The following is a 24656-nucleotide window of genomic DNA, read 5'->3' as shown; positions in this document are numbered from 1 at the left end:
CTTAGGCAGCTTGGGACCCTAGTACTATCCTCTCTCAACAGCATGGCCCTGAGCAAGCTCAGTTACTCCATCATGCCTTGATTTCCTCATAGGCCTGACTGGCAACCATCTTGGATTGGATCGTGGCTCAACACGTTCAGATCTTTCCAGCACCTACCTACTGATCTGTGAGTACCCGTGGGACTGGTATAGTACCCCATGCCTTTAAATCCCAACACTCAGGAAGTGGAGGCAGGAGATCAGGAGTTGAAGGTCACTCTGGACTTGACAGCAAAGTTCCAGACCAGCCTGGGCTCCAAGAAAGTGTCAAAGGGTAGGGGCACTGCCGTGCAGAGAACACACGCTGAACCCTGTGTGAGCTGGTCTTGGGCAGACTGTGGGGCTGAAACTGCTTCTGCAAGAGGAAGGATTGCAAGGTGTGGTGACTCGGGCCTTTAATCCAGCAAAGAAGTGAAGGCGAGAGGATTGGGAGTTCGGGGCCAGGCCTAGTATAATAAGTAGGTGAGGTCAGCACAAGTTATAAGAGATCCTGACTCAAAATAAAAAAAGCCAAAAACCGGGTGGGGTGGCACATGCCTTTAAACCCTTGGAAGGCCGGGCAGTGGTGGCGCACGCTTTTAATCCCAGCACTTGGGAGGCAGAGGCAGGCGGATCTCTGAGTTCGAGACCAGCCTGGTCTACAAGAGCTAGTTCCAGGACAGGCTCCAAAACTACAGAGAAACACTGTCTTGAAAAAAAAAAACTTGGAAGGCAGAGGCAGGCGGATCTCTGTGAGTTCAAGACCAGCCTGGTCTACAGATTAGTTCCAGGATAGCCAAAACTACAGAGAAACCCTGTCTCAAATCCAGCCAACCAAACAAAAAACAAAACAAACAAACAAAAAAAGCCAAACAAGGACTGGCAAGGTAAGGTGGAAGGAATGCAGTGGTACCTGTTAGTTGTCCTCTGACCTCAGCAAGCATCAGGGATAGAGAAGGTGAGGGGGTGCTGGCGGTTTAGGAAGCAGGGGCAATGGAGAAGTCATCATCGGGGTTTGAAGGTAGGGGGTGGTAAATCAGGTCGGCAACTTTTCTGCCTAGCTGCTGTTATACCAGTGGACGCACGGAGCGCTGGTATTCAGGTATCCAGCCTGTCCTGCACAGAGTTCACCGAAATTTGTTGACTGGCTTTGCTGCAGGAGCAGGGGGAATTAGGAAGGGCTGGCTAGACCCAGGTCTGGGTGCACCTGCTTCTCACCCACAGAGCCTGTTTTATGGCTCAAGTGAGGTGTTCTTGTGTTTGAATTCTTGGACTAATCGTTTCTCATGGGTCAATTGCTGGGGTTCACATAGCACGAACTCGAGAAATCCAGGTTTCACCTCTTCTCTCTGGATCGTTGTCACCTGAGGGTAGGGAAGGATGGGAAAGCTCCCCAGAGGGCGATAGCGGGATGGGGACGGGAAAGCACTCTCAGGACTTAGGAGTAAGCGGGGATTTTTTTATCTGCACCGCTATGCAGTGTTGGCTCTCCAACTCCGTGTTTACGCGCGGGGCTGGGTGGTAGAACCCCTCCGCCGGCAAGCACGAGTACCCGGTAATCTGGGGACAGGGTACCGAGGACTCGGCGGGATGCCGTGGCTCCTCCCGGAAGGGCAGAGGACACCGAGCTCGGTGCACGTGGACGGCGTGCTGCTCTGCGGTTCCGGCCACCAAGCTTGTCCCGCGGAGCTCTGCGACCAGGCGGATCGGCGGCCGGTGGAGGGAGGGACTGCGTGCAGATTCCCCACGCCGAGCCCGGCAGGAGGAGGGCAGTGTGACAGCGACTCACGCACGTGCCACGCGCACGCAGAGGGTGCCCCGCACCCACGCTCCTCGGACGGGACGCGCCACGCTCCACCCGTCCAGCCCGCCCAGTCACACCGCCGCTCGCGCGGCCACGGGGGACAGCCGGGAGGCGTGGCCTGCGGGGAGCCCGCCCTTTTGATGTGCGCCGGCGCCGCGGTGATTGGCTCGGCGCTTGTGACGTGCGGGGACTGCGGTGGGCCCGGGTGCTGCGGCTGCCGCAGCGCCCGGCGCGGCTCGAGCTCCGGCTCCCCGGCATTTAAAGGGGACGCGGCGGCGGCCCCGGGGATGGGGGGCAGGTGGAAGGGACGGAACAGAAGCAGATCATCCACGGTCCCTCGGGACAGGAGGGACGCGTGAGCCGGAGCTCAGAAATCCGGGGGTGGATAAGACCGCGTCCCCCCAATTCCCGTAAGCACCCCTTGCTCCATCTTGCCCCCAAATCCCTTAACTAGCCCCCTTCCCACTACTTTCACTCCGAACTCAACCAGGACGGACAGCGCAGCCGCCGCTGTCCCGCTTGAGTCCTGGGCTTCGGGAGGACCGCGATCTCAATGTTGGGGTGGGGGCCGTGTAGAGTTTGAGGGTGTTTTATGCGCTTGGTGGTGGGGCAATCCCTGGGGCAGAGAACTGAGCCCCGTTCTCTCCCAGGTTCATGGTGCCCAGTGTCCCTTCATCTCCGGGGACTATCATCGCTCCCCGCCACCCACAAGTCCTCCTTCTCCCCGAGCTGCGCACCCCCCGCCCGCATTAGAGCGAAGTGCCCGCCAGCTGGGGGTGTGCCAGAGTGCCTGCTTTCCAGTCACCTCTAAAAATATCTCTCCTGCTACCCCACCGGCAGCTGCCATCTCCCTGCCCCTACCCAGTGAAGATCAAACTCTACTTGTCTACCCAGGCAGAGGACCCCAGAGGCGATACCTAGTCCCAGATTCCTCACTGGCACCAGGGCATAGATCATTACTCCCTAGCTAGTTAGGACAGGGACCATTACAGAGTCTCTTGAGCAAACGGGGAGGTTCAGATAGTTTCTCCACGAGGCAGTAGAGACCCCTGAGTTCTAGTCCTGTTTTTGATGCTGTGTGATGTCCATGATGTTAGCCGAACTTCTCTGGGCCTCTTTATCCCCCTATAAAGGGTTAATGAACAAGAAGGAGGTTTGTGAAGTTGGGAGTGTTGGGGGCAGAAATCCCAGCTTAATTGTCGGATCTGATTCCTACTGATAGACATATTTATTCTTCAAGCAGAGGGGGGTTGTTAACGTGATATTTCTGAAGTCCTCACCCCCATTCTCAGCCTGCATGTTTCTTGTGGAAAACTCCCCAAACTTTCCTATGGGCTCTATCCTCTCCCCAATTAGGAGAATTTTAAGCTTAGAGGTTAAGCCAACACACACCTGTCCCACCTTCTTCCCACAGATTTAACTTAAGAGTATTTGTGTCAGCGGAGGAAGGGTGCAGGCTGGGAGCCTGTGATCTGTGGAATCAGGGCCACAAACGTTGATCTTAGATGGGACTAGAAAAGAACTACTTTCTGCCCCAGAAAATCTGCCTCCTCTCCCTGCCCTAGCATGCTGAAGAAACTTGGATTCTGTCCCCTTTCTCCACAAGGGACCCTGCTGGCCACACTGGTTTTGCGTTTTTTGTTTGTTTGTTTTTAGGTTTTGTTTTTGTTTTTTTGAAACAGGGTTTCTCCTTGGAGTCCTGGAGTCCTGGAACTCGCTGTGTAGACCAGGCTGGCCTTGAGCTCAGAGATCCTCCTGTCTCTGCTCCTGAGTGCTGGGATTAAAGGTGCACAGCACCACTGTCCGGCACCTATCAGGATTTTTTTTTTTTGAGACAGGGTTTCTCTGTAGTTTTGGAGTCTGTCCTACAACTTGCTCTGTAGACCATGCTAGCCTTGAACTCACAGAGATCTGCTGCTTCCGCCTCCTGAGTGCTGGGATTATCATCGCCCAGATTTTATCATCATACAAACCTGTCAGAAGTGAGTGACTTTTGTGTGTGTTTGTTTTGTCTTTAACTCAGATTCTCCTGCATCGCCAGGCCAGGCAACTGCCCATGGCCTTTTCAAACATCATGAAGCCAAATAATAACTAGATATATGTACTTCCCTTGCCATAGGGCAGGGATGGGGTGTCACTGTGAGGCTGCCTTAGTTTTTGGGGAGAAACCCAGGATGCCTGGCTGTCTGCGCTGCAGATAGAAAAAGAAACAAGATTACCAGGAGAGGCAGTGCTGGATTCTAATCCCAGCTCTTGGGAAGTAGAGGCAGGCGGATCTGAGTTTGAGGCCAGTCTGGTCTACATAGAGAGTTGCAGACCTGCCAAGGGTTAGGTAGTGAGACCCTGTCTCAAAAACAAAATTGAAGATTTCCATAAATGCTCACTAGTGTTAGGTAAAAACATAACTGTGTCTACTACTCTGAGACATGAGAGGTTTGGAGCATAAGATTACTATAGTTTTTTAAAAAGAAGACAAGCAAGTAATTGACCATCCCTCCTCCCCCAAGCGATGAAAATTTATCTTAGCAGGTCAGGGTGTTTATTACATGCCTACAGTCCCTGTACTCAGGAGCCTGAGTTCAAGTCCATATTGGACGACCCTGTCTCAAAATTAAAAAAACAAAAACAAAACACTGGATTAAGGGCATGCTGTAAAGGTCAACGGTCAATCCTGGTTATGGAAAGGAGGGAGGGAAAGGAGAGATGGAATGAGAGAGAAGAAAGCGGTTTGTATCTTTGTATCTTCCCCTTGCTCCTCTCCATGCCTGATGCTGTCCCTCTCTTTGAGACTGCTTTTTACAATGGGTGGGGCACCCCTGACCTTTCTCCTCTACTTCTTGTCCTGGGACAAAGGTTGTATCAGCCAGGGTTCCGTGACAGGCACCGTGACAGTTCCCCTAACATCCTTTGCATGCCATTCCCTTATCCCATCCCCTTCTTCCACTATCTCAGCAGGATTTGAATTCCTCCCGACAGACACTGCCACTTTTGCTAGTGATCTTTAGCCCCCTTCCAATTACCAGCTATGGGTGGGGGGCGGCCGGCACTGAAAGTTACTTCCCATCTCTGCTGAAAATCTTTGCTGTGAGAAAGCGAGGGTAGCCGGTGACTCATCTCTATAAAGACGGTCCCAGAGCGTGTGTCTCCCTGGTCCTTCCCTAGTTTATTCTGGAGGCAGTTGCCTCTCTGCTGCTCTTGGATGGTCAGGGAGCTTCACCTTGACAGTCGGGGTTAACTGTGCTACCCGTTATAGCCACTAGAGGGCAGCAACCAGCCAGATCTTTGCTATCTTTTCTCTGGTATTCTTTCCAATTCCAAGCTATATCTAAGTCTCTCAGTCTGGGGGTGGAGAGGTAGGGGAGTAGGGAGGCACCGGAAGCCGTAGATGGTTTCTTGTGTAGCTGCACTGATGAAGGCTCCAATCAAAAGATCAGACCCGGCCACCTAAACTCTTCTAAAGAGTTCAGCCTGTCCGGTTGCTGAGACCCCTGAGCAAGGTAGTGCCAGAAGTAAGTCTCATATCTCATGTAGAGCCCAAGGCCCTCAGCCTCTAGAAAGTGGTGAAAGCATTTGTGAGCCAAGGGCCACATTGCTTAAACAATACAGCCTCTAGGAAGTGAGTTAATCCCTGTTCTCTGCCTTCCTGGGTCCCGTGAACCGTGAGTCTGATTGGAAATAAAGGTGATTGGTAAACTATGGCATGCCCTGCTCTGTGTGGGCAAAGGTCATACTGGAGAAAGAAGGCCTGGACCAGCCTCTGAGTCTGGTTTTGAAAAGTCTTAGCCACTTTTTGAGCAAGTCCCTTAGCCTGTCTGGATTGCAGGAATGCTCTTTGCCACCTCTCTGATGAGTAAGTCTGGGAACTGGCCAGGGGTGTTAAAAGCAAGGAGCATGGCCTGAGTGTGCTTTTAAGATCTTGCTCTTGCTGAGAACGTGGGAATGGCTCGTGTGCTTGATGGAACAGAGTCAGGGTCTCTCTACGAATCCCTGGCTGTCCTGGAACCACGATGTAGATCAGGCCTGCTTCCGCCTCCCCTCCCAAATGCTGAGACGGAAGATACGACAACCCGCTCCAAAAGGGCAGCTGCGGACTTTGGTGGGGTTTACTTGGTTTTCTGTTTGTTTTCCCAGGAGTTCTGGATGACAGCTTGAGATCAACCAAGGTTCTAGACGTGGAGCCCGGGGTAATTTACGGACAATGAGTGGGTGTTTTCCAGCTGTTGGCCTGCGATGCCTGTCTAGGGTAAGTGGGGTCCTTCAGGATGAGGCCTCCAGCCCCAACTTTTTCAACCTGAGTTAGGAGGAGCCCTTTCCAGTCCCTTTTAGATTTGCACTCTCTCCATTGGTGAATCCCTGGACATTTCCCTGGTGTGGGTCCTGGTGCCACTGACACCCCCATAGGTTGATGGTAAACTCCAGGCAACTACTAGGGGGGATAAAGTGGAAAGGACAGTTCCCTTAGGGAGTCAGGGAGTGTGTTCCAGTCCCAGCTCTGAAATGAGCCATGGGAAGGAATAGTGGGGGAGGGCTTGGGGTGTAGCTGTTCTCTCAGCACTGGGAGGATCGTGAGTTCAAGTTCATCCTCAGCTACACAGCAAGTTTGAGGTCAGCCTGAGCTACATGAGACCCTCTCTTTAAAAAGAAAGAGGTGGGTGCCAGTGTGTGACAGCAAACCAGGTTCCATGCGGGCGAGTTGGGACAGGAAGCCCAGGCAGAGAGGCAGGCAGGATGGTGGATACCGAGGTCACTCTACTGGCAAACAAAGGGGTCAGGGATGCGTAGATGGGGGCTCCTGCTGTGTCCGTGTGGTGTGCTTGCCTTTCTTTGTGTCCCAATACTCCCGTTGTACCCCCATCCTCTCTCATGCTGCTCCCCCTTTGCCCAAAGTCTCACTTCCTAGAGCTTACTCCTGTAGTCTACCCTCCCCTGCCTGACTTCCTCCCAAACAATCCCCTCCAGCTAGCTGCCAGTCCCTTCCTCCCTCTGCCTTTTTAGCCACTGCTGCTCTCTTTCCTTTCCCCTACCTGTCTCCCAGGTATGCCGTGGCCTGGCGAGGGGGGCTCCCACCTCCCTAAGCCCCATTGCTTCTCCTGCTGCCTGCTTGCTTCGGACTCTGGCAGAAACCCCACCCGCTGACACGTTCTTCCCAGGGAATTGGCAAGTGATTAGTGATGAGCCCTAAACTCCTTGGAGGAGCTATGTCTCATCCCTAGCCCTCTGCCCAGTGCCATCTGGCTGGAAGCTCCCAAAGAGCCTCCCTGGGTCTTGTGTGGTCTGCATACTTACCTGGTAACTTCAAGGGTTAAAATCTAGTTCTCTGGCCAGGACCTAGGAAGGTCCAGAACCTGGCCTCCCAAGCACTTGTAGCTGACATCCAGGGCCAGGGGAAGACCTGACACACTCATTGCCCATCTGCCTTCGTGATGCCAATGGCTTTTCCTGGAGCCTAGCTGCTCCATTAGACCTCGATGCCACAAAGGGAAGGGAGGCTGCTCCCCCAGGCACACGAATGATTCTCTCTGCTTCTACTCTGCTGAGTTAGAACAGCAGATTGCTTGCACCCACCACACAGGCCACCAGAAATCTCCAACCTAGTTAGGGAATGACTCTTCCCTCCTCCTAAGCTGACTTGCTAAGTCCCAGGGACCCCATAAGAGCAGCAGAAATGGTAACCAAGCAAGTCTTTGACTTCATGACTAGTATGCCCCCCCCCCTTGCGTCAGGCCCCGCACGATTAAGTGAGAGACAGGCAAGGGACGGCGGGGTATGCGCCACACATTGGTTCCATCTCCAACTTAACCAGCCTTGGGTCCTCCTCAGGTCTTGGATGTGCCAGCGACCCTGGCTGTGGCCCGCTAACCAGGCTCTTCCCGGCCGGCTCCCGCCGCGCCGCCTCTCGTTTGCCCCCTCCTCCTGCTCCTCTTCCCCCTGCTCCCAGGACGGTAGGATGGCTGCGCCCGGCGCGCCTCGCTTCCTCCTGACCTTCGACTTCGATGAGACCATCGTGGACGAAAACAGCGACGACTCGATCGTGCGCGCTGCGCCAGGTCAGCAGCTACCTGAGAGCCTGCGTGCCACCTACCGCGAAGGTTACTACAATGAGTACATGCAACGTGTCTTCAAGTACCTGGGTGAGCAGGGTGTGCGGCCCCGGGACCTGCGTGCTGTCTACGAGACCATCCCCCTGTCGCCGGGCATGGGTGATTTGCTGCAGTTCGTAGCCAAACAGGGCTCCTGCTTCGAGGTTATTCTCATTTCGGATGCCAACACCTTCGGCGTGGAGAGTGCCCTGCGTGCTGCTGGCCACCACAGCTTATTCCGCCGCATCCTCAGCAACCCGTCCGGGCCGGATGCGCGGGGACTGCTGACGCTGCGGCCCTTCCACACGCACAGTTGCTCCCGCTGCCCCGCCAACATGTGCAAGCATAAGGTGCTCAGTGAATACCTGCGTGAGCGGGCCCGCGAAGGCGTGCACTTCGAGCGCCTCTTCTACGTGGGTGACGGTGCAAATGACTTCTGCCCCATGGGGCTGCTGGCGGGCGGGGACGTGGCCTTCCCGCGCCGCGGCTACCCCATGCACCGCCTCATCCAAGAGGCACAGAAGGCCGAGCCCAGCTCCTTCCGAGCTCACGTGGTGCCCTGGGAAACAGCGGCCGACGTGCGCCAACATCTACAACAGGTGCTGAAGATGTGTTGAAGACCATCGCCTGCAAGAGGTCCCCAGGGAGAACCGGCAGAGCGGGGACAGGACTGGGAATTGGTTAAGACCACCTGGTTTTACTTCTTCCCCCTCTTCACTACGCTCCTCTGGGCAGTTTTGGAATTTTGTTCTCTTGTGGGCTGGGAGCGGAGGTTAAGAGCCGTCCCTATCTATGCAGTTATCATAGCTCAGCTGCCTCCCCTCCAGGGAGTGGTGTGCACCCCTTGGAAGGCAGGCAGTGTCCCTCGAACTGAAAGGAAGGGGCTCCTGGCAGTTGGGAGAAGGAGCATCTCCCACTACTTTAGCTGCTGCTTCGGCTGCGTAACCTCCCCTACTCGGTCTTCTCTCAGAAGGACTCAGGATCCCCCAATTTGCATGCCAGCATCGGGTTCCTCGCGCAGACCCGTGATGCTCTAGGAAGACAGCTCCTAGGCATCCTTGATCTCGCTTCAGCCACCGCAGTCCTACACTACCGCTGCGCTGGCTGCGCCTGGCTTCCTTCTCCCCCCGCCCCCCCCCCATGCCGGTTACCCCCAAAGGAAGAAAAAGCCAGAGGAAGCAGCCGCCTCCTGCTGGTGGAACGAGGTAGGACCAACCAATGACCTCGGAGAGTGTGACAGATCCTCTCACTCCGTCCTCAACTACGGCAGCAAGAGACTAGGGACTTCACCAAAGTCGTCCAACACAACCCCCTCCGCCCTTATGGAACAGAAAGCCATGTTTTTAAGCAGAGTCAGGGAAACCCAAGCCCCTCCCCTTCTGATGTTTCAGACCTATAAAGGAGGTGAAGGGGGTCCAAGTGACTCATCTCTTGCGTGCGAGGGGCGAGAGTGGTGCCCTTTGCTCTCAGCCGCATTTAAGTGGGGGAGGTTGAGGAGCCCAGACTGAACGCAGGCAAGAGGGGAAAGAAGCTGCGAATGGCTGCCTGAGATGTCGGGGTCTAGTGGGAACAGGAAAAGGGGCTGAGATGGAGGAGAGCGGTTCTACTGGGTCCTTCCGTAGGGCTCTACTGTGTTCTGGAGCTTGCTCCCTTTCCATCACGGCCCCCTGGCCCTCTAGCCCCGCGGGGCAAGTATCAGGAGGTCAGCAGTTTTATTCAGAGCTGGCAATTTGCTCTTCATGAGCTAGGGGGGTCCTCTGGACAAGATGCCTGAAATCCGTGGCTTTTAGTTTCTTGGGTTTTTGGTAGGCTCCCTCCCCGATCTGCTGCAATCTCCTGGGTACCACCTCTCTCTAGCCCCCCCTCCACACACATACACACACACACACACACACACACACACACACACACACACACACACACTGCTGTGTGGAGCAGGGACTGAACTCAGTTCACAGCCCAAGAGGTAGACAGGTCCTTTGTCAGCCTTGACTGTGGCGCTGGCTTCTTGGGGCTCAGGAGGCCCACTGAGGCAGTGCTGGGTCGGTGCAGGGACAGATTTGGCTGTCAGGAACTGGGCTCCACATAGTTCCCCGGGAAGAATCCAGAGCCCTCTGAGCTGACCCCCTCACACCAGCCATCCGAGTAACGGCGCGTGACACAGATGATGGTGCCTTCAGAGAAGGAGAGCTCATTGTCCTTCTGTCGGGTGTATGGGTATAGCGACACCACTGCAGGGGCAGGAAAGGAAATCTTGTGAGGTGCACCCTCTGTTCCCCCCATCACAGGGGGAGCTTCTGAGCATTCACAGTCCCCTCCCCCAACTCAGGCCAGCTGCTCTGTTCCTAGCAGGCTTCAGACCCCGGTTCATCAGAAATGAAGGGGATAAGGGACAAAAATAGGGTCACACCTTGGCAGGGAGGGCGAATGCCTCTGGGATGAAGAGTGGAGGTCAGAGCCACAGAGGCCAGAAACCTGGCAATAGTTTCTGGTGCTTCTCAGTCCCAAGAGAACAGTACCTTTCTCCAAGTAGGCAGCAGGGACCCAGCTGGGTTCTTCTGGTCCAAAATCCGGTGGCGGAGGAGGCAGTAGTCCCAGGTCATCCCCTTCTAGAGCTGGAGGTGGGGGCAGGGGCAACTCTGCTGCTGGGAAGAAGAAAAGATGTCTCTGTGTATGTGTGTGTGTGTGTGTGTGTGTGTGAGACAGGTGGATCCTTAGGATCTGAGTGTCATCACCCACAATGCCTCCAGCCCATTGGTGAGGCTTAGAAGTACTCAGCACAGGCTAGGCAGACCCTGCTGGGCAACCCTTAGGCAGGTTGGTTAAACCGGTAAAGGTCCTGTCAAAGTTAACTTTGTTTTTTTTGTTTGTTTGTTTTTTTGTTTTTTTAAATATTTGAACTGCTAATGTAAGGAAACTTTATATATATATACATATATATATTATACATATACATATATATATATATTTATATATATATATATATTACAGATGGTTGTGAGCCACCATGTGGTTGCCAGGAATTGAACTCAGGACCTTTGGAAGAGCAGGCAATGCTCTTAACCACTGAGCCATCTCTCCAGCCCCCCAAAGTTAACTTTGAATGAGACGCTTCAAACACAGGGCTAGTGTAAAATAAGCTCGGATCACTGGTACCCCTGAGGTTCCTGAGGAGCACAGGGCTGGCGTTCAAAAGGATCTCAAGGTGGGGGTGGAGGAAGTGGGCACTTCTTACCTGCAGGGGCCTGGGACACCTCCAGCGGGGGAGGCGGCAAGAAGACCTCAGCAGAGACTGGGGGAGGCGGGGTTGCAGGTGCTGGAGGTGTAGGCGGGGTTGCAGATGCTGCCTGTCCCTTGGACTGGGGGATCCCACTGGCACCTTCGGCGCTGCTAAAGACCAGAGCACGGCACAGATGACGGAAGCCTTTTCACTCAGAGTCCCTAAGGGAGCCCTTCAGCCCAAAATCTGGCCTCAAATTCTTTTCCTTATCTAGTGATCCTTAGTTTTCTCAACCCCAGGGGTGTGGCAGGAGGTCCCTTCTAAAAATCCACCTACGGTCTACCCACCCGTTAGACTCAAGGGCTTACCCCGCCGAGGTCAAGGAAGAGACAGAGGAGGCAGCTGAGAGCTTGCCGTCAGGCACGACTGGGAGCTGCACGGGCTCGGGGATCCGGGGTGGTCTCCTGGGGTGAAGTAGGGTGGCATGAGGAGAGGGAAACTCTGCTGAGCTTAAGTGGGGTTGAGAAAGGGTCATGAAAAGGGAAGCTGGGCGCCAGGTGCTGCGGGCAAGGGGTAGGGGAGCAGCTGAGAACCACAAGGGCTGAGCAGGTCTGGTAGGAGTGGCCTTGAGGTCTCACCCCAGCGTGGTGGAGGCAGGTGCAGCAGGCGCCTTGATGCTCTTGCGAGACAGGGTCCCGGTCCGAGACAGCTGCGTGCTCAAGTCCTAGAGGGGGTAGGGTTGACATCTGAGGCAAGGGGAACAATCCTCACCCTCATCCCTAAGAAGAATTGGGGGAGGCGAATGAAAACTGGGAGGGCTAGCCAGACTCAGCAAGTTCCTACTTCCACTTTCCAGCCCTCCTCCCGCCCAACACCCCCACCCCCACCGACACTGGTGTCATTGCCTGAGCCACAGGACCTTTAAGTCTGCAGCAGGTCCCACAAAGCCACCCACCGAAAGAAACCCGTAGCACAAACTCTTGTCTGAGTGCCACTTCCTCTGCATCGCCACAGTGACTAAATGGACCCTTGCACCCCCCACACTGTCTCAGACCCGCAAGGATCTGTGTCGCTTGGTGGTCCTTAACTGATAGGACGTCTGGTCTGCTCCAGCAAAAGCAGAGGAGACGCCTGGTGCGGGGAGACACATCACACAGAACCGTTCCACTCAATGCTTCCATAAACATAAGGAACTGACTTTCCCAAATTCAAGGCAGAGGGAGGGCAGAACCCAAGACACTTAGGAGAGTCGACAATAGGGGGCAACTCCCAACGCAAGAGAAACCTCTAACTTTGGGACTTCCCCCAGGATGAGCATCTGGGGCCCATGTTCTCTCACCCTGCCCCACTAGAGACAAGATAAAGGGAACTTGAGGCATAAAGGATAGGGTGGAGGCTGGGCATACAGTTCAGGGGTGGAGCTTATGCTGGGCTTATAGCAGACCTGGGTTCCTTCCACAGTACCATCAAAAGAAAAAGAAGGATATTGGACAGCAGAAAGAATTCACGGGACCTGGGAACTGAAGGAACGTATTCTTTATTCTCGCTTCCGGGGGCTGCCATCATATCAAGAGGTTAAGACCCAGGAAAGTTTCTAATCTAATCTGATAGGTGGCAGTGGTAACAATGAGATATGTCCCCTCCGCCAAGCCGGCTTTCTGTTGCTGCCTCCTGCCCCTACCGCCAGCATTCTGGGGTGACTTCTTAGAGTCGTGACCTCAAACCCCCAGACAGAGGAAGTTGCTGTTCTCATGTGGCTGAGAAGTGGTTCTCATGCATGTCCTGACACCCTCCCTTCCCCCTCTTCCCCTTCTCACACACACCCAGTACCCTTGGGTGGGGGGCAGGGACAGCTCGTGATCTTCGCGAGCTAAGTGAGTACAGGGCGGAGGGCAGCTAGGGACCTTGGGAGGGTGAGGAGCTTAGGCCGTGACTCCTGGCCAAATGGAAGTTGGAGAAAGGAAGGGGTTGTGAGATAACACAGGAGCCAAGAGCTCAGAAAGAAGCCAGGAGGGAGTCCCATGGCAGGAGAGGGTGGGCAGTGGGGAAGAGCAAAGTTCCCCTTACCTTGACGCCATGGCCAATGTCATCCAAGCAGCTGAAGTTGAGGGGTTTTCTGTAGTAGGGGGTGAGGGGCGGTAGGCTCTCAGGAGGGATGACCTTCTGGCTAGGGGGCAGCCGCATGACAGTGGCTAAGGTGCCAATCTCCCTTCTGGCCACCTTTTCCATATGCATGTTCACCATCTGCATGACAGGGTTGGGAGGCGACAGTGAGGGGCAGCCTGTCCAGCACCACTCCCTTTAAGAGAGGGAGACACCTTGCACTCAGGAGGCAGAGGCAGGCAGATAGTGCTCTGTGAGTTCAAGATCAGCTCGGTCTATATGATGAGTTCTAGGCCAGCTGGGACTACATAGTTGAGACCCTGTCTCAAAATAAAGAAGGGAGGAGGAAAGAATGGGGACAGGGGAAGTAGGGAAATCTAGAGAAAGCCAGTTTTGTCCCTGTGGCCATACAGCAATTGGGAAAAGAGTAGCAGAGGATGGAGCCACTTGGGAGCAACTTCCTGATAGAAGAGAATGAGGGCTATTATTAGCTGTGCAGGAAACAGAAGAAAAGGGAAAAACAACATCCCTGGGGATGCTGGGAAGGGATTGAAGGACAGGGCAGCCTTTGGAACAGGAGGGCAGAGCGTGGAGGTGGCAGAGACCTGTAACTTAATCAGCTCTCCCCTTTAGGGGACAAATGTGCGAATTAGCTTCCTCTTGGGAGTGTTCCCTCAGGCCTTGAGGGATGGGACCTTGGATCTTCAGGAGGAAGAGGAAGACACACCCCATACACTTGCCCCTTGGGGACCTGTGGTCAGACCAAAAGCATAACTTGGCTAATGCATGTGCCTTGTGGGATCAAGAATCCAGGAAGGAAGGCTGAGAGTATTTATGAGCCAAGGGCAGGGACTCCCTGGGACTGAAGATGGGCTTGCCTAGCCTGAGTATAGGGCACTTATTAATCACTGCCTATGTTTCAATGAAAACAGGATGATGGCCTTTAGTCTCTCCTGCTCCCTGCAGGTCAGGTACTGTGAGCAGCAGATAAAGCTTTTAGATATCAAGGGCAATACGGGGAGGGGGGGAGTCTGCTTTCAGAGAACTTTGCACCTAATGGGGTAGCAAGGACCCCACTAAGGCACAGCCGTGACGGAGGTCTCCAGAGTTCAGACACTGCCAACATTCTATAGTCAAATTGGCGGTATGTGTCTCTGGAGAAAAGCAAGAGACTTTTGTTGTAGAGAATATTTGAGTGGGACTGAAGAGCTGGGGCTGAAAGGGGGGTCCCTTCCCAGACCCTTACCTGGCTCAGTGTGCTGATCTTGGCCTCTACCTGCCGCAGGGAAGCACCCTGAAGGTCCAGCATTCGCAGAGTGTGCCCAGCCAGATTACCCACTTGGTAGGCCACACTGGCCAGGGCCTGGGTGGTGAAAGCCATGGTCTCTTCTAGTGCCTTCCGCTTGTCTGTGGCCTGAAATACACACAGCCTTGGCCTGAGGCCAGCACATTCCACTGCTTCCGAGGCAAGGTCTGGTGGGACCAGAAGAGAGTCTAAGGTGAGAGCTCAGCTTGGAGAATTGCTGTGGTTCTCAGACGCTTGAGGTAGCTTCTGGAAGGATGACGTTGCGGTAAGGGACATCAGGAAAAGGAGTCTGGAGCCTGAGAGAACTGGCTGAAGGGATTGGGGAGGAGTCCTCTCCTCCAAGAGTTGAGGTGAGGCCTGAGTTGAGAGGCCGGAACCCTACTGCCTACCTCAGCAAGTGCCTCTTTATAGGCTGGATGGTGAGGAGCAGAGAGGAAACATCACACTCTTACCCTAAACCTGAAAACCAGTCTCATTGGAGTGAGGCTAGGAGTCTCGCAGCCCCTAGCTGACCCTGAACTTTTCAGTCCCTATCTGCAGGCAGATGTGTGGGAACTTAGTTAAGGACTCCAGAACCAAATGACTGCATTCTCTCCTTCCCTCCGACAGCTTTCTAATATGATTCTTTTCTTTCTTTCTTTCTTTCTTTCTTTCTTTCTTTCTTTCTTTCTTTCTTTCTGTGACAGGGTTTCATGTAGTTAGTATAAGCCTCAAACTCTCTGTGCAACCAAGATTGGCCTCAAGCTCCTGATTCTCCTGTCTCTGTCTCCAAAATGCTAGAATTATCATTCCTACCTCGGAGCATTTGTTTGTTTGCTTGTTTAGTACTTTTATTTTTGTTGTTGTTGTTTTTTGAGACAGGGTTTCTCTGTAGCTTTGGAGCCTGTCCTGGAACTAGCTTTTGTAGACCAGGCTGGCCTCGAACTCACAGAGATCCGCCTGCCTCTGCCTCCCCAGTGCTGGGATTAAAGGCGTGCGCCACCATCACCCAGCGGTGCTTGTACTTCTCAGTGTTCTTTTCACTAGATGATTCCAGCTTCTCCACTCTTCTCGCCACTGTAAACTTGTACCCAGCTCATCTTTCTTATCATACTTGCCCAGTTCTTTTTTTTCTCCCTTCACCACGCCCCCAGGTAGATAGCACCCTGAAAACCAAAGAGCTGGCTCATTCCATCCTGCGGTCTCTGCTGACACAGTCCCCAGCACACAGGAGATAGTAAATAAATACGCTACACATTTGTTGACTGGCAGGTGGAAGGGGAAGCCAACACTAGCTGAGCGGTTTCTTATTATACGCCAGACACTGGCCGGTGTCACACTGCCAGCCGGTGGGAGAGAGGTAGCTAGAGTGTGGCTCAAAACAAGACCTTTTTTTGGTTCCAGACCAGACTTGGGTGGGCTGGGTAAAGCTTCTTGGTTCTCTTGGTTCCCCAAACAGCTTCCTCCTTCCCCATTGATCATGAGCTTGCTGCTGTAAAGCCTGTCCCTCTCAGGGGTGAGGGGTGGGCAGAGATGAGGAAAATTAGAAGAGGCAGTGTACCAACAGGGACAGGCGAGGAGGCACACCCTATGGCCTCCTGGCTTGGAACTTTGTGTATGCCACAGGCCCTGTCACCGGAACTACCAGAGCTGTGTCCTCGGTGAGCTCTGGAGTCTTCTCCTGTAGCCTGAACTAGAACCTTCTGGAAAACCCATGCCAGGGTCCTCCCCTCCCCACTTTTCTGTTCTGACAGCAGGAAACCGATGTTCATTTGTGTGCCGATTTGCATGTCATCTGCATATGCAATAACATTTACATTTCATCAGCATATGTCACCCAAAGCCTTGAACAGGCAAAGAAGCTAGAAAGGATTACAGGCTTTGTTCTAGATCTTTGTTTAAAGGGTGAGAAGAAAGGGCTCCTCTGCTCCTGGAAAGTTCCCTCCCCAGCACAGCACAAGGACTTAGCGACCCAAACAAGAAGTGTCTGTCTGGGTCCAGCTCTGGGTACCTCCAGCCCAGATGTTTCTAACCTAGCTTTGATCTTGGCCCACAGTTAGGTCTGGAGGAGCAAGGATCAGGGATCCTTTATCTAAGCTGAGCGTTTGTTATGCAAACGACCCTATTATACACTCAGTCAACCCTGACTGAGAACCCTACACTCACCAGCCTGCTGCTATTCCCCACGGACTTCTGACATCTGGTTAGTGGGGGAAGGATGGGATGGAGACCTTATTAAAGACATTACTCAGAGCTTTCTTCTGTAGACAGGCAGGGATGGTCATTGATTGTGTGGTCTGGGAGCCAACGCTCTGCACAAAGGAATCCAGGGATTCCAACCCAGATCAGGGCTTCTGATACACTGAGTGTGTTTGCAAAGGCTGTCACCTCCATAGAGTGGGTTCCATCACTACTGAAATGGTAATAGCAGCAATGATCGCTGCAGTCATCCCACCCTTCTTACAGGGCGATGGGCCCTTGGCAAATGCTTCAGGACCTCGTTCCAGGTGATACTTGTAACCCACCCTGGAGAAGCAACTCCACCCTTCCCCAAATGGTGGCACAGGCCTGTAATCCCAGTCTTCTGGGGCTGCAGCAGACATCCTGAATTCAAGGCCAGCCTGAGCTATAGAGTGAGAACAGCAGGACAGGAAGGAAGAAGGGAGGGAGGGATGGAAGGGAGGAAGGGACGGAGGGAAGGAGGGAGGGAAGGGAGGGAGGGATGGAAGGGAGGGAGGGAAGGTAGGGAGGGATGGAAGGAAGGGAGGGAGGGAGGGAGGGAAGGGAGGGATGGAGGGAGGGAGGGAGGGAAGGGAGGGATGGAGGGAGGGAAGGGAGGGAGGGATGGAAGGGAGGGAGGGAAGGAGGGAGAGAGGAAAGAAGGGAGGGAAGGATAGAAGGGAGGGAGTGAAGGATGGAAGGGAGGGAAGGATAGAAGGGAGAGAGGAAAGAAGGGAGGGAAGGATAGAAGGGAGGGAGGGAAGGATAGAAGGGAGAGAGGAAAGAAGGGAGGGAAGGATAGAAGGGAGGGAGGGAAGGATGGAAGGGAGGGAAGGATAGAAGGGAGGGAGGGAAGGAGGGAGGGAAAGGAGGGAAGGGAAGGAAAGAAGGGAGGGAAGGATGGAAGGGAGGGAGGGAAGGGAGGGAAGAAAAAAGAAAGAAAAAGAGAGAGAAGGGAGGAAGAGAAGGAAGGAGGGAGGGAAGGATGGAAGGAAAGGAAAAAAAAGAAAGGAAGGAAAGAAAGAAGAAAGAGAGAGAAAGAAGGGAAGGAGAGAGGAAGGAAGGAGAGAAAGGGAAAAAAGAGAGAGAGACCAACGGGGAACTCATCATAGATTCCTAAGTCAATAGGTGGAAGACCAAGGACTCAGCCTTGTGGCTTCAGGTCCTACGTACACACCAATTGTACACCTGGGACTGGACCCACCAGAAGCAGCATCCCTGCCAGGGGAGCGTGCCTGAGTGCTGTGGGGGGGCAGAGCTGGTTTAGAAACCACATGCCACCTCATCTACGGGCGGGTCACTCAGCGTCACACACTCCAGAATGACACAGAAGGGTTAGCAACTGGACTCTGAGTTAGAATTCTGGCTGCTTTTTTGTTTGGGGTTCTGATTTGTTGATGTGATCTCCTTGAGGTAGTGTCTTGCTCTGTCATCCTGATCAGCTTGGACTCACTTATGTAGAGATTATAAGGCAGGTCTTACTTAGGCTTTGGAGATCCCCCTGCCTTAGCTGCCCAAGTGCTGAGATCACAGGTAGGGCACCACAGCCAACTACAATTCTGAGTTTGAATCCTGTCCCATTGACTATCTTGGAGGCTTCTGGAAATACAGTTTAACCCTTTCCAAACCTCAGCTTCCTCGTTGTGAAGTGGGACTGGTGATCCCCTCACAGGACTGGGGTAGGGACAGAAAGAGGCTGTGGGAGGTATGGAGAAAACTTAGTTACCATTGCCTCTTCCCCATCTGCCATTTCCCACAGGCGCTTGCTCCCTTTTTCTTCCCAGCCCCCCTACATTAGGATGAGGCCCCTCGTGTTGTCTCACAGTTTGGCTAGCGGTAAGAGGTCACAGACCTAGCCTGCCACTCTTACTGGAGCAGAGGAAACCAAGGACAAAGAGTGCAGATAAACTGTTTCAAGTCATACACTATATCAGACAGGCAGAAGGATGGAGAGAAAAGAGTTCAGGTGAGCAGGCAGGGAGGTCACGCTTGGCTCTGCTAGTCTCCAACCGGGTGACCCTAGCAAGTCACTTTCCTCAGTGAGTGGCTCTTTTCACATTCTAAACCCAGAATTCTAGCCGTTGTCTCACAAGGTGGCTCTGAGGACGGACAAAAAACAGGTGGGCAGTTACTCCATCCCCTGCCCCTGCTCCTTCCCCAGGAACCAATGCAATGGAACCAGCAGGAGATCAGCAAGGCTACTCCAGGGTGGACTGGGGCTTAGTTCAGCAGAAAAGCACTTCCCAGACAGCCCTGGGCGCCCTTCGCAATGCATCCTGAACAAAATGACAAGACACAAATAACAACCAGGTGAGGTGGTGGGAGCCTGTAAACCCAGCGCCGAGGGACGACCGAGAGGGCTAGCCTGAGCTACAGAGAATTGAAGAACAGCCTGGGCCATGCAGTGAAACCCTGTCTCAAAAACCCCAGCTAAATAAAAATTTTAGACTGCTCTGTAGTGCCTCCCTCCGTCCTCACTTCTCAGCAGTCAGACTGTAAGTCCCCTGCCTCTGCACCAGATCTCTTCCCTCATTCGGACCTGCTCTGACTCTCCTCTGTTCCCCCTCAAACATCAAGGAACAAACTCGTGTGTGTGTGTGTGTGTGTGTGTGTGTGTGTGTGTGTGTGTGTGTGTGCGTGTGTGTGTGTGTTTGTGTGTGTGTGTGTGTGTAAGTTTCCTGACGACTCCACTAAAGCCAGCCTGCAGATGGTACCGGCACCTGTGAGAGGAAAGGGTCTTGTAGGTCTTTGTAAGAGTCGAGGAGCAAGGTGGGAGAGCAGAGTGTACATATACCGTGATGTGTACACAATCTTCTACCGCCGAGGTTATGTCAGAGAGACCAAGTGCAGTGGCTGCGCTTGGGAAACGGGAATGAAGCTGACGCCTGAAGACTGCTCAGCCAAGGCAAGGACAGACACCTGTCAGATGACCCTGCCAGCGGGGACTGGGCGGCAAGTCCCGTCCAGGGGTGCATTAGCGTGCGCTCCCTCCACTTACCTGCTCGTAGTTGTCCTCGCAGTAGTTGGCCACCCGCAGCAGGGCGCTGTGGTTGCCCCGAAGAGCCTCCCGGCCCGTGGGGATGTCAAACTCCTGCAGCTGCTGCAGCTCCGCCATGGCTGGGGCCTCGGTAGGGTTCCCTGGGGAGCCTGCTGGTTTTGAGCCTCACCCTGCCCCTGATTGGCCGCTCTGCCTTCCCTCCCTCTCACTGCTTTTGGTTTCCTCTGCGTGAGAGACCCAAACCTGCCTGCAAAGGGTAGGCATGCTCATTCCGGGACTAGAGGAAGTCAGACCCTGGGTCCCGGGCCTGGGCCTTTCTGTCCCTGTGCTCAGGAGAAGAGGGAAGCCAGGGGTCTGTTTTGGGGGCTCAGCCTCCCAATCTCACCAGGCAAAGGAAGCCAAGGTCAGGGCATCTGTGATTGCTCCCTGGTCCTGGAGAGGAAGCTAGCCGATGGGGGGATGGGGTAATAGAGACAGGAGGAAGGGGCTGGCCGGCTATGGGGGGTGGATTTTCCACTCATGGAAGAGGGGAGGAAAGGGCAGAGGGTGGGGGCTTCCTTGGGAAGCTTGGGGATGAGTCACCAAGGGATGGGGGAGTGGAGGGTGGATGGGATATGGAGATAAGTCACACAGGGCGGGCGGCCGGGCTGGCAGTGCAGCAACAATGGAAAACAGCCCATGCAGCAGCAAGTATCAGGGTTAGACACCAGGAAGACATGTCTAAAGTTCCTGGAGAACTGTGGGCAAGCCTGTGAAGGGCCAGGTAGGAAGTCCTGTGACCCATGTTTTGTGCCTGGTGTGGGTAGGAGAAGATGAAATGGACCCAATGAGAAGTATGAGGAGCTCAGATGAGCGACAGGGAGGCCCTGGATGTGGGATAACACCATCTAGATGGATGTGTAGGATTTGAGGCATCACTGGTGGACAGAGTGCTGAGTGGGGCTCGTTGTATTAACAAGGCGTTGGATGGGTTGATGTTCTGTCCTAAACTTGAATTCTTGGGGCGCCCAGCTGTGAGTGGGACTTTATCCTGAGGCAAAGATGGCCTCCTACCACCCCTCCCCCTCCCAGTTTGTCATCCTCCCGGCAGAAGAGGAACCCTCACACTGACCACATTGGTTCCTTAACATTCCTTCAAGAGATCCCTTGCTATTGGACAAATGTCAGCCAGAGCAGGAGCTTGGCTCTGATAAACGTCACAGTCGTCAGGTAGCCCTGGGAGAGGCAGAGGGGAAGAGCAGGTTGTCCGTGAGTGTTGGGAGCTGAAGACAAGGGAGTCCAGCACACATGCCAGGGAGGGCTTGAGGCCCAGAGGACAGGACATGGCATCAGGGTGATACAGGCCCTGGAATCAAACAGTGAGCATTGGAGGTGAGGGTATGATTTTACGGAGCAAATGAAGACTGAGCCCACAGACCCTTGTAAGGTGAAATTATGGAACCCCCTAATGGAAGACACAGAGCTTCTGGATCCGTTTGGGGAGAAACAGGCTTGGAGCAGGCTCTGAGATGGAGAACGGCAGGCAATGGGCGCATGTGGAGGGAGGCTGTGAGGCAAGCATGGCATGGCGGGAGTCACCAAAGGAGAGCCGCTAATGCGGTCCAGGGCCTACAATGGAGTGGCCTGTTTTTCACTTTGTGGGTGGAACGCCAGTGTCTGCGGTGGAAGAGTGAAGAACTGGGCGGATCAGGACTTACCCCCCTTGAGCCCATGATCAGCTTAGGCATTAGCGATTAGGCTTGGCTGACCATCTGCTTTATCTGAAGATTTTCAGCTGATGAGGCACTAGGAGGTTCAAACACCATCGCGTCTGGTCCTGGACTGGTGATTTGGAGAGAGTGCTAACAGGTAAGGAGGCTTTGGGGGCACTGGTCTGGGATCTAGTCTTAGTTAACTAAGGTTAAGCACGAGGCTGGTTCTCCTGGTTACCATGGCGTGATGATGGCAATGATACCATTGTCAGAAATAAAAATAGGAAATGTGAGCCGGGCGATGGTGGCGCACGCCTTTAATCCCAGCACTTGGGAGGCAGAGGCAGGCGGATCTCTGTGAGTTCAAGACCAGCCTGGTCTACAGAGCTAGTTCCAGGACAGGCTCCAAAGCCACAGAGAAACCCTGTCTCGAAAAACCAAAAAAAAAAAAAAAAAAATAGGAAATGTGCCCTGGCCAGTATGTACCAGACAGTGTGACAATGTTTCCCGTGCATTATTTTCTCATTTACTTCATGTGTGTGAGTGTTTTGTCTGCATGTATATATGTGTGTCACATGCATGCCTGGTTCTTACAGAGGTCAGAAGCGGGCGTTGGATCCCCTGGAACTAGGGCTATGGATGGTTGTGAGCCACCAGGTGGGTGCTGGGAATCCTCGTCCTCTGCGATGGCTCTCCAGCAACCGCCATGCATTGTCTGCTTAGTTCTCACAGTAATAGTGGGGTTAGGCATGTAGATCAGTTGATAGGATTCTTGCCTAGCATGCTCAAAGCCAGGTTCCAGTCTCAGCAGCACACACTCCAGGTGCTGTGGTGCTTGCTGAAATCCCAGAACTCAGGAGGTCGAGGCAGAAGGATCAGGAGTTCAAAGTCAACCTCAGCTACATAGAGAGTTTGAAGCCAGCCTGGGCTACATGAGACGCTGTCTCAAAAGAATAAAAGCAACATTACTATTATGTACTCATTTGTTGGTGAGGAAACTAAGATTCAGAAAAGCCAAGTGACTTGTCTTAGGTCATACTAGGAGGGAGCAGCAGAGCTGGGGGTCATAGCTGGCCTCTGGCTGACCCATAGTCTTAATATGAGGCATACTGACTGTCCCTTGTCAGAACTAGAGACTAAGCATCACCTGTTCACTCTTCGTCCCAAATTTCCCCACTTAAACTCCATTTTCCCCTTCCTTTTCTGTTTCCTCCTTAGAAAAGTTCTTTTCCAAGGGCAAAGACTGAGCTATCCCTATCTGACTGGTCACTTCTTCTAAGCCTTTGTTTAGACAGAACAAAGGGTGGAGGGAAATGTTAGCCAATGAGGGACCTTGATTGGGGGGTGTGGTCAGGAAGAGTGTGGAACTGGAAGCCTGGAGGGGAAGTGCTGGTGACTGCCGGATCCTGTCAGGGCACAGCTCTCCCTCTAGGGCAGGATGGCCCAGGATCTCAGTGAGAAAGAGCTGCTGAGGATGGAGGTGGAGCAGCTGAAGAAGGAAGTGAAGAACCCTCGCGATCCGGTGAGCCTCCAGCCACGCCTCCTCTCCGCTTCTTTATCTCTTTCTGTTGGGAATGCAGAGGAGACGCTAGGCCCAGGACTTATCTCTGTACTGGGGTGGGATCTAGAAGACAGCTGGGGTCCCCACTCACATTCCTCGGAACAGAGGAAAGGCTGAGAGCTCTGGGGAGCCCAATGTGTCCAGCCCTGTCTCCAGGCTGTGCTGGCCATGCATCCCGTCAAGGGACTCTCCCTTCTGCCCGCCTTTTTCTACCACCTTCTTCCTCTTTGACCTCAGCCCTACCCTACCATTTTTCTAAGTCGTAGATTACGAGACACAAACAAGAGCTGTGACCATGTTTTGTCATCTTACAGATTTCCAAGACAGGAAAGGAAATCAAGGATTATGTTCAGGCCCAAGCAGGGGCTGACCCTCTTCTCCAAGGCGTCCCAGAAGACAAGAATCCCTTCAAGGAGAGAGGCACTTGTGTAATAAGCTGATGGCCCAGAACATCCGCCCCTTTCTTCCTGTCCCTCCTCAGCCAGGCCCTAGTGTGCTGGGATACCCAGGCGACCCACATTTACCTCCTCTTAGACATAAAATGAGTAAAGATGCTGAAGAAAAAAAAATACACACTGAGTCCATTCTCAATCCTGCTTCTTACCCTGTCTTCCAACTGCCTTCTCCACCTTCCTGCCTTTGCTTATGGTGGGGCAAGGGGTAGAAGGACACCGGGAGCAGCCGCCACTGGGCGGTGTGGCCAGGAAGAATGTAGAGTTGGAGGTAGGGAGGATGACACCACCTGGAGAAAGTTTTACAGCTGAGCAGGTAGCCTGCAATGCCCTGAGACCCCAGAGGGCATTTGCTCCTTCTAGAAGGGCCCCACCCCTGACCTTTCTTTTCTTCCTCCATGTAGTTTGGGCTAAAGATTGGGATGAGGGCTCCCCTGCCCCATGCCTTATCCCGATATCTTCTTCCTAGTTATTTAGACCACAGCATGGAGTAGAAGCTCAGATGGCAGAGTGCTTGCCTGGCATGCAGGAGACCCAGGGTTCTATCCCCAGTACCACATACACCAGGTCTGGCGCCTTGTCTGGTGTCAGCACTAGGGAGTTAGAGGCAGGAAGATCAGAAATTCAAGGTCATACTTACTACGTCGGAAGTTTGAGGCCATTCTAGGCTAGGTAGGACCCTGTCTCAAAAAAGGAAACAAAATAAGAAGCAAAACAAAAAAAAATTGCATTAGCTGGGGTGGCCTAAAGACAGAGATAGGCTTTGGGGGGTCTTGATTACATGGTTTATTCAATGTATTGAGTGTTTCTTATGTGTTATTGTGTTAGGTAGTACAGACAGAGCATGAGCAAGCCTAGTTGGTTCTTATTTTCATGGGATTTGGCAGAGAAAACCTGAAGAACTTGCAGAGACAAGGGCCATGCAGAAACACAGAGCAAATGCAGGTTCAGGGCAGTGAAGAAGGTCAAGGTGACCACCAAAAAGGGTGCAGCATAAAGGGGGTGAAGCAAAGAGAGATTGTGGTAAAGACTTGAAAGGTCTTTCTCTGTGTGTGTGTGTGTGTGTGTGTGTGTGTGTGTGTGTGTGTGTGTGAGAAAGAGAGAGAAAGAGAGAGAGAGAGAGGGAGGGAGGGAGGGAGGGGGAGAGGGAAAGAGGGAGGGAGGGAGAGAGAGAGAACTCAGTGGTTGAGAGTGAGTGCTGTTCTTGAAGAAGACTCAGTCTGC

General features: G+C 53.4%; 3 protein-coding genes across 12 annotated transcripts; 2 read left to right on the top strand and 1 right to left on the bottom strand.

Moving 5' to 3' along the window:
- The first annotated feature begins 2012 nt into the window (after positions 1-2012).
- On the top strand, positions 2013-9560 carry Phospho1 (phosphoethanolamine/phosphocholine phosphatase 1). 2 transcript variants are annotated; one of them, XM_075990991.1, is made up of 3 exons: positions 2013-2232; positions 5954-6065; positions 7643-9560. In XM_075990991.1, exon 3 carries the CDS (start codon positions 7650-7652, stop codon positions 8517-8519), a length of 870 nt encoding a protein of 289 aa, XP_075847106.1. In that variant the 5' UTR covers positions 2013-2232; positions 5954-6065; positions 7643-7649; the 3' UTR covers positions 8520-9560. The 2 variants fall into 2 exon arrangements, with proteins under 2 accessions (XP_075847106.1, XP_075847105.1); XM_075990990.1 differs by lacking the exon at positions 2013-2232 and adding an exon at positions 3622-3804.
- Positions 9561-9597: 37 nt separating this feature from the next.
- On the bottom strand, positions 9598-20150 carry Abi3 (ABI family member 3). 4 transcript variants are annotated; one of them, XM_075990988.1, is made up of 8 exons: positions 19729-20150; positions 14472-14639; positions 13190-13366; positions 11761-11846; positions 11491-11586; positions 11138-11289; positions 10422-10547; positions 9598-10133 (listed from the first exon to the last, which is right to left on the bottom strand). In XM_075990988.1, the coding sequence occupies exons 1-8, from the start codon at positions 19843-19845 to the stop codon at positions 9970-9972; spliced, it is 1086 nt and encodes a 361-aa protein (XP_075847103.1). In that variant the 5' UTR covers positions 19846-20150; the 3' UTR covers positions 9598-9969. The 4 variants fall into 4 exon arrangements, with proteins under 4 accessions (XP_075847103.1, XP_075847101.1, XP_075847102.1 ...); XM_075990986.1 differs by having other exon boundaries at positions 11138-11292; positions 19729-20146; XM_075990987.1 differs by having other exon boundaries at positions 10422-10544; positions 11138-11292; positions 19729-20145.
- On the top strand, positions 19874-23549 carry Gngt2 (G protein subunit gamma transducin 2). 6 transcript variants are annotated; one of them, XM_075990998.1, is made up of 4 exons: positions 19874-19984; positions 21495-21576; positions 22833-22941; positions 23295-23549. In XM_075990998.1, the coding sequence occupies exons 3-4, from the start codon at positions 22858-22860 to the stop codon at positions 23418-23420; spliced, it is 210 nt and encodes a 69-aa protein (XP_075847113.1). In that variant the 5' UTR covers positions 19874-19984; positions 21495-21576; positions 22833-22857; the 3' UTR covers positions 23421-23549. The 6 variants fall into 6 exon arrangements, with proteins under 6 accessions (XP_075847113.1, XP_075847110.1, XP_075847107.1 ...); XM_075990995.1 differs by lacking the exon at positions 19874-19984 and adding an exon at positions 19993-20131 and having other exon boundaries at positions 22852-22941; XM_075990992.1 differs by lacking the exon at positions 19874-19984 and adding an exon at positions 19993-20131.
- The last annotated feature ends 1107 nt before the right edge of the window (positions 23550-24656 follow it).

Source organism: Microtus pennsylvanicus, chromosome 11, assembly GCF_037038515.1.
Source record: "Microtus pennsylvanicus isolate mMicPen1 chromosome 11, mMicPen1.hap1, whole genome shotgun sequence".
Lineage (NCBI taxonomy): Eukaryota > Metazoa > Chordata > Mammalia > Rodentia > Cricetidae > Microtus > Microtus pennsylvanicus.
Note: the sequence above shows the minus strand (reverse complement) of the source record. Positions and strands in the feature narration are given on the sequence as shown.